At 38.3% G+C, this 8,751-nt stretch overlaps 1 protein-coding gene across 1 annotated transcript; it reads right to left on the bottom strand.

The window, feature by feature from the left end:
- Positions 1–6,138: 6,138 nt before the first annotated feature.
- Positions 6,139–7,839, bottom strand: LOC143863777 (putative clathrin assembly protein At1g25240). The gene has a single exon (XM_077374541.1). It carries the CDS (start codon positions 7,491–7,493, stop codon positions 6,345–6,347), a length of 1,149 nt encoding a protein of 382 aa, XP_077230656.1. The 5' UTR covers positions 7,494–7,839; the 3' UTR covers positions 6,139–6,344.
- Positions 7,840–8,751: the final 912 nt, after the last annotated feature.

Genomic DNA, 8,751 nt, shown 5'->3' with positions numbered 1-8,751 from the left:
ATTTGCTGCACAAAAATCTCACTATTATGTGGAGCATCTATACTAAATCTACGATACTAAGATATTTGTGCAGGCCCAATGTACCATGTCCGGCATTTTATGGTACTGATTCTCAATACTCGGATACTTCATGGATATTTTTGTTGGTTAAAATAACTCTTATGTTCGAAACATATCTCACTCTTTTCGAATTCAATATAATGCTTTTTGTTTGTCAGAGTCGTATAATTGCTATTATAATTTTGAACATGCGATTCTTATATATGCTATTTTAAGTTTACTATTAGTTGCATCTTCTAAATTAAATCTAGTTAAATTTCATGATATTTTATTTATACATGTCTTGTGTCTTATCTCATGCAATGGGACACCTGTTTCTGTGTATCCTTATCTGTGACCTAGAATTTGGAAAAGGCCTATTTGTATCTCTGTTCCCGTGTCTATGTCCGTATCCGTATCCGTATCCGTATCCATATCTGGGTATAATAGTACTAAATACAAATAGGCCTTGTTAGGGGTAAAAAGAGGCGACTCGTGCCAAATTGATGGAGGAAAAAGAGGTAGGGGCAGACCGAAAGCAACCACCTGGGTAGAAACAGTGAGGAAAGACTTGATAGCTAGGAAAATGACCTTGGATAGGATAGATTGGAAGAAAATGATCCATGTAGAAGAACCCAACTAGAGCTTAGAGCTGGGTAGATTCCTTTCACCTTCTTCATGAAATTTTCTAAAGGATTCATTTAGCCACCCCAACTAGTTTGGGGCAAAGGCTCTGTTGAGTTGAGTTTTATTCACCTCCTTTGAATGCATATACTTTTTGAATGCTTTATAGATCCCTTGGAGGTAGAATTTCATCCAAGGTATTTTCTAAGCACCCCATCTTTTTGGAAGATCTCCAAAATGCCTTATTTAAATCTTTGCATTCCAAATCCTCATAGGGATGTCCTCCACATCCTGAGAAGTTGTGAATTCTTGTTATTGTTTTTTTTTTTTTTTTTTTGAAAAGGTAAATTCTTGTTATTGTTGTCTTTCCATATGTTCCCTTACCAACCTATTCTGCACCTCATTTTGCTTTAGTTTCTCGAACTACATCCAAGAAACTATAGAAAAATGGTTGGACTTGAAGTATATCCAAGAAACTACAGCAAAATGGTTAGCAAATGAGAAACAACTATTCCTAGATGGGCACATTAGTGCTTAAGGACACATGTCCAGTGAGTGGGAGTATTTCATTCAAGCTATATCTAAATGCCCCTTCAAATCTCCAAAATGCGATTAAACTAAAGCCTCTTCTCTTTCCAAATCCTCGCACAGATAGCACTCACGATCTGAAAATTTTTTGAAATCCCTCTCATTGTTGTTTGACTTGTCCCTTTTTGATATAGTTTCTTGGATGTACCTCAAGTTCAACCATTTTGCTTTGGTTGACATGTACAGGCTTCAAGCTTGTCCAAGTTTGAAATTGCTTGCCGGTTTCTTGTGTGTGCACGTGCATGCATGTGTGTGTGTGCCCGAGTCAAACTCCAAAACTGAAATTTAATCAAATAAAAAGGTAATCAGCCTAACAAAGTAAAAGCTAGTCATAGAGCCTTTTCCCATTAGTGTGCATTTGCTGCACAAAAATCTCACTATTATGTGGAGCATCTATACTAAATCTACGATACTCAGGTACATGTGCAGGCCCAATGTACCATGTCCGGCATTTTACGATACTGATTCTTAATACTCGGATACTTAATGGATATTTTTGTTGGTCAAAATAACCCTTATGTTCGAAACATGTCACTCTTTTCGAATTCACTATAATGCTTTTTGTTTGTCAGAGTCATATAATTGCTATTATAATTTTGAACATGCGATTCCTATATATTCTATTTTAAGTTTACTATTAGTTCCATCTTCTAAATTAAATCTAGTTAAATTTCATGATATTTTATTTATACATGTCTTGTGTCTTATCTCATGCTATGGGACACCTGTTTACGTGTATCCTTATCTGTGACCTAGAATTTGGAAAAGGCCTATTTGTATCTCCGTTCCCATGTCTATGTCCGTATCCGTATCCATATCGGGGTATAATTGAGTACTCACGTCCTTTGAATGCATAAACTTTTTGAATGCTTTATAGATCCCTTGGAGGTAGGATTTCATCCAAGGTATTTTCTAAGTACCCCATCTTTTTGGAAGATCTCCAAAATGCCTTTATTAGATCTTCGCATTCCAAATCCTCATAGGGATGTCCTCCACCTCCTGAGAAGTTGTGAATTCTTGTTATTGTTGTCTTTCCATTTGTTCCCTTTCCACCTATTCTGCACCTCATTTTGCTTTAGTTTCTCGAACTACATCCAATAAACTATAGAAAAATGGTTGGACTTGAAGTACATCCAAGAAACTACAGAAAAATGGTTTGCAAATGGAAAACAACCATTCCTAGATGGGCACATTAGTGCTTAAGGACACATGTCCAGTGAGTGGGAGTATTTCATTCAAGCTATATCTAAATGCCCCTTCAATTTTGATGAATCTCCACATTGCCCCGATTAAACTAAAGCCTCTTCTCTTTCCAAATCCTCGCACAGATAGCACCCACCATCTGAAAATGTTTTGAATCCCTCTCATTGTTGTTCGACTTGTCCCTTTTTTATATAGTTTCTTGGATGTACCTCAAGTTCAACCATTTTGCTATGGTTGACATGTACAGGCTTCAAGCTTGTCGAAGTTTGATGTTGCTTGCTGGTTTTGCTTTTATGGTTGGATCTGTGTTGACCTTATCCATTTTTTCTCACATCTGCATAATAACATGATATGTTCTATAGGATTGCTTTCTCTATTTCCTAATTAATTGCCATTTGAAGTCCCATCTCTCTCATGATCGTTTATACAATATTGTAAACTGAGATTTAATTGGTAGTATAACTTGATCCTGCATGGTTAGTGCTGTCTTCTCTCATTGGGCATGGTATCTTCAGTAATTTACTAGCACATAAGGTTTAATAAAGACCCCATAGTTCCTGTGCTACACAAAATTGTAGAAGAAATCTAACAATTGATTGAATCTACTCCTCGACCCCAATCTTTTGTTTCCAATTGTTCTATTGAATCTACTTATAGACCACATCTCATTCTATCTTCCATACTTTTTCTATCACAGTTCAAAATATTGGTATCAGTTGTTTTATTAGCCACTTCCTAAAATTGATTTGGCTGTGATCTTGTTTTGGTCGAGTCTTAAAAGCACAATGATGTCCTTTGGTTTCCACCACATGTTTTTTTAATTTTGTTTTTATCAACACGTGCGCGCGCGCACTCCATAATGTTTTCGATTTGTCAGCAAGTTCATTAAGCCTATCTTGTCTGTAATTTTTCTATCTACCGTCAAAACTACAAGTTTTACAAACAAGGCAAGAGCTAGGGGAATGAGCTATATTAGTATGTAATACAGTAACACAAGTTGCACAATACAACTTTCATTTACACACATCTTAATAAAATTCAATCTAGGAGTGACATGGGGTTGGTTGTATCAGGAATATATTGGCTTTTCCTTAATTGAACCTAAACTAATTTCAGTCACAGATCTGAAATACTATGGAGTAGGACTTTCCATTGTACTTCATGTCATACTCTGGAAGGCTGAATATGTTCTAATCTTCATAGTTTCTTTTCTATTATAGTTTGGTATGACAGAAGTTTGATTTGTTCTTATAATATTTCTTGTTTGGATGGTCTGTTTTAAATATAAAGCTTATCGATAACTGAGTTGTGCTGCTCTTAAATTTCTTGTTTAGATCCTCTGTTTTAGATATAAAATCTATCGATAACTGAGTTGCGCTGCGCAAGTCTGAATGTTCATGTTGGGAGAAAAAAGTGAGTAGAAAGCTATGGGTGCAAGGAAGGAAAAAAAAGAAGAAGAAGCAACAGCCTGTTAGGACCATAGTTAGCAAAATCGGCGTTTTGTTTTTTTTCAAAAAAATGCCTTTTAAAACTCGTTTTTAATGGTTTGCCGTTTAAAACTTTCACCGCCAAATTTTTTTTTTGTTTTGAGGAAAACATTTTAAGCACGTTTAACGCGTTTTAAACGTATTAGACACGTTTTTTGGCCAACTTTACCCCTACTATATTGTGTAAATTATAAAATTTTAAATACATGTCTTTTCTGTGCTTGGGTGTTTTTGACGACGTTTTTTTTTAAAACAAAACCGTATTAAACTTGATTTTTTGCCATCTCATTTTATTGCCGAATTATGTTTTGCTAACTATGGTTGGGACTGCTTGCAGATGGTAATCATACAGATATATTATGAAAGCTTTGTTAGCTTTCTGCAATACTGTTCCTAGACTCCATTTTCAACATGGAAGACATCCTTGGTGATGTTTGTGCCCATTTCACTTCTGTGAAATAAAAATGTGCTTGTATTGTTTTTTAATCATTCAGTTCTTAGCTGGTAAAAGTTGTTCTTCAAAATATAGGCAAATATCCAATTTCCTACCGATTCATGCTATTGAATTTCACAAAAAAGGAGCCTTGAGTCTTTCAAACCATTGGAGACAGGTACCATGGGATTTAAAATGTATCATGAATGACACTGTAGACATCTCATTTTATTTCTGCCTGAATTGTCAAAACTGGAGTAATCAATGCTTTCAAAGCAATTCTGAAGCTTTCAATTAAGGTACTTCAAAGGGCTTCTAAAATCCCAATTCGGAAAACAATCAAATACCCATTTGTCAGCCTAAGTACCAAATGGGGGTCTATCACCTTTTTGTGAAGGCAATTCCTGTTTTCGAGAAGAAATTCCAGTTTGAACCTCGTAATTTGCTTCCAATTCAATCGAAAATGTTTTATTCGGATTAGGTTTTATTCGAGTCGGTGGAGAGGACGTAGAACATGCATAGGAGAAGGATTTCACTTGTTAAAATAAGTTTTGTTCTTCACATTTGACTCCTAACTTAAATTTTTTTATTTTTATGAAATTCATTGGCCTATACGCATTGGGGAGGGGAGTCAGTGGCCCATATTTTTATTCATTGCATATATGCTAGTTCCATTTGGAGCCTCATTCTTATGAGGTTTGGTATATTGTCGGTCTTCCCTTCAAGCATGTTCGATCTAATTGATTGTTGGTCATGGGCTCTATGTAAAAGAAAAGGGAGAATCATGGGGAGTCTAGTCCTCTTTAGCAACTATATGGGTGATGTGGAAGGAAAGAAATGACAGGGTTTTCCGTAATTCCGCCAAAGGCCCGCTGTTCTCATACACAAATTATTTCACTATACATATTCTGGGCAGTCACTTCCTTGTTTTAGTTTCATTTTTAGTTCCTGTTTATGGCGCAAATGGCGAGAAGTTTGCTCAATTGGATCCTCCTCTCCCTAGGTGGTCTCCCCTTGATTCAGGCATATTTTGATGTGAGCCTTCACAACCCCGGGCCCGCTGGTTTTGGAGGGCTTCTCAGGGATAGGAGATCTGTAAAGTGGGCTTTCTCTAGTCCGATAGAGAGCCGACTTGAATGAAGTGGAGGTTAGGGCGGTCCATTCAAGGTATCAGGCTAGTGGATGACAATATCGTGTCAGCTTTGGTAGTGAAAGGGGATTCCCTTAATGTTATTAGGTGGTTGAATGGTAGCAGGGGCGGAGGCACATATGCCCCCCCCCCCCCCCCGGGACTTGTTGATGGTTCATGGCTATACATGCATGCCTAGATATTTTAGTGGCCATAGGAATCATACCTTTAGAACTATGGAATTTTTTTTGAGAATTTTAACACTTTGGGCATGCTGGGCAACCATGATTCTATTTTATTCATGATAAATTAGTTTCTCAAGTGGTAAGAAAGGGGTTGTGCGGGTGGGAGAAGGAGAGACTTGACGGGCATAAATGAGTAAGGTTGAGAAGCGGCTAAAAAACAAGTTGAAGAAAAATCATACTTTGGGTGGAGTATTTTGTTTCCTTGTTTTTCAGGCTTTTCTCACCCTCTCTTAACTCATTTCTTAACTCATTGTCTATAGTCTATACCTCTCCCACCCTCCCTCACCATTAGGTAAGCTAATATTCCTGCAAAAAAAAAAGATTCATGGTAGCCAAACATGCCCAAACTGTTCGGTCACCATAACTTATTAAAATCCCAATGTCACCTCCTTCAAAAAAATCTAAAATAAAAATTATCTCACTAACCAAACAGAAGAACAAGAGACAGTATGGAAGGAGATTTCATCACTAGTTACAAGGTCGAAAAATCACGGTTAAAGATGGTATCCGTCTCTCTTCGGACTTCCAGCCTGACCCTCCATATCTTTCATAGAGAAGGAAAACAAGGGGGGGAAAACAGAGACATTTTCTTGTCATTAAAGGCAAATTAGATTCTTCTGGTAATCCAACACTGATGGATTGCACTGAAAAATCGATACGTCGAAAGCAGGAGGAGCACCACTGCTACTACTACAAAAACTAGGATAAATACCAAACGAATCCTCATTCCATCCATCAAAACCATTCCCTCCTTTGATCTTCAGATCGTCGTTAAAAACTACCCAATTCTCTGTAACAATTGTCCTCAAACACCCATTCCGATACTCCGTTTCTTCAACCGATCGCCTCTCTTTCTCCCCATCAGAAAAACTCAAACACCCATTACTCGAAATGCCACATATTAACCTCTCGAGATCACGAATATCCTCTTCTGGGATCTGCTCAACAGGCGGCAATTCAGCTGCATTCAACACCCCTAAACCCCTACAGACCTCAAAATACGACGATAGCTGACCGCTTTGCAAACTCGCCTTCTCAAGTACCCTCAATGCCATAGTAGCTTCTAAATTCCCAGCTCCAGATATACTTGCTAGAACATTAGCAATTCCATTACAAATCACGCTATAGACTTCAAAGATCTCAATAAGTACGCAATCCATAGCTTCAAGAACCAAACTCACCTCCATCCCATCGCCATAAGGTCTAATTTGTAAGAGCAAATCTAGTAAAATTTGTGATCTTTCCAATCCCAACAGCTCTCTCCCAATCGAATTTCCCTCTTCTTCGCAATTTAAATAAACTGACCGTTGGTCTAGGAAAGCAAAGTAGGCCCGAATCAAAGCACTGAATCCCAATCCTTTGATTGAGTGGGAGAATCGATCTTGGAAATTGGATAGATCAAATGGGAGCCGTCCGATCTTTTTAAGAGCGGGGATTTTCATGCAGAATACACCATGGATGAGCATGAGGCCCTTGAGAGCAACAACCCAACTCTTGGTTTTCTCTAATCTTTTTGTTAGAGCCCATATGAGGGGTTTTAGGAAGGTGGGTGAGGTTCGAACCCATGCGAAAACTCTTTGGGCGTTCTTATAATCGACGGTGGATTCGTCATGGCTCGTGGCTTTGATGATTGCGATCTCGAGGTCTGGATTTCGAAATCCTTTCTTACTTGCCACCCTTGTGATATAGAGGCTGTGCTTGTCTTTCGCGGCTTCTTTCGCCCTTCTCCATAGTTTTGTTGGCATTTCTTTCGCGTTTTCTCTCCTCTTTTCAGCTCTTTTTCTTCTCTTCTATGCCTTGCTATGCAAATTTGGGATGTGGGTGGTGAGATTCATCTCTTTTTCTTCTTGTTTATGCCTTCCTTTCATCTGTCTTGAATGGGATTTTGATTATTTTTATTTTTTTTTGCTGTTGGTGAGAGAATAGGTCTAAATGAATTGGTGGGTAATCAAGAAAATAGCATAAATGAAAAAAAATAGCTGGTTTTTTGTGGAAATGAGAGGCACGTTTGCCGGCCAAAAAAATGACCGTTGTTCTCTGTCTCTCTCCTCTGTCGTGTCTCTAAATGGTATACATTTTGAATTGGAAGCGGTCAATGTGAATTATTCAGTTGGATCTATGTTTAATTGGGATTTGCCATATGGCAGTGCGTTTTATGCGGAATTTTGCCGTTCATGGTCTTTAGGACTACTAATTCACCATTAATTCCGTACCGTGGTTGTATTGGATCCTTCTACGAGTACTTTTCGGATCTTATTCATGTCCTGATGTCCATGTCCTACGCATGGGCCTAAGAAGCAGCTGTGAGGAAAGAGCCTAAAAGGTACCCCATTTTAGTAGGGGTGCAACTTGGGTCTGGTTCAACCTGATTTTGGCTCCGGTTGGGTTGGTGTTTCCTTGGGTTGGGTTAGGTTAGGGTTAGGAAAAGCCAACCCGATTTAATTTTGGGTTGGGTTAGGGTTGAGGCCTTGGCAACCCTACCCGAACCCAACCTCCGTCTTCCAACCCGACTCGATTTCAAGTTAGATGGGTTGGGTTAGGGTTGGCCTCAACCTGATCCAACCTTACCTGAGTTGCACCCCTACATTTTAGGCAATTTCTTTTGTGGGATGTATAACGTTCCCTTGAAAAAAGCATAAAACTAAGGACATGAGTGGCATTATCAAAACAATGGAGTGCGGATTTCATTTCACAGAAAACTTAGAACTGCCCATCATCAATCAACTTTTGAAATCTTCTATGCTAATACTACTTGAGCCTATGCAATACACAATCCGAGACATTCATTTTCTAATTGAATCGGGATTGAGCCTCTAGTTCAATGGTCAAGGTCAGTGGTTCAATTGGAGGTTCAATCCCAGCTTGCCGATCTGAAAAAAAAAAAAAAAAGGTCAGAGGTTCAATCCCAGCTTACCTACCAAATAAAATAAAATAAAATACTGAATTCGAGAGAATAAATAATGCAGGCGAAAACCACCAAGAACATATGGTTTGTCATTGACT

Source organism: Tasmannia lanceolata, unplaced genomic scaffold (genome assembly GCF_043159265.1).
Source record: "Tasmannia lanceolata isolate RefF3 unplaced genomic scaffold, GAP_Taslan_0.1 ptg000044l, whole genome shotgun sequence".
Classification (NCBI taxonomy): domain Eukaryota; kingdom Viridiplantae; phylum Streptophyta; class Magnoliopsida; order Canellales; family Winteraceae; genus Tasmannia; species Tasmannia lanceolata.
The sequence above is the reverse complement of the archived record's forward strand: the minus strand, read 5'-3'. Positions and strand labels throughout refer to the sequence as shown.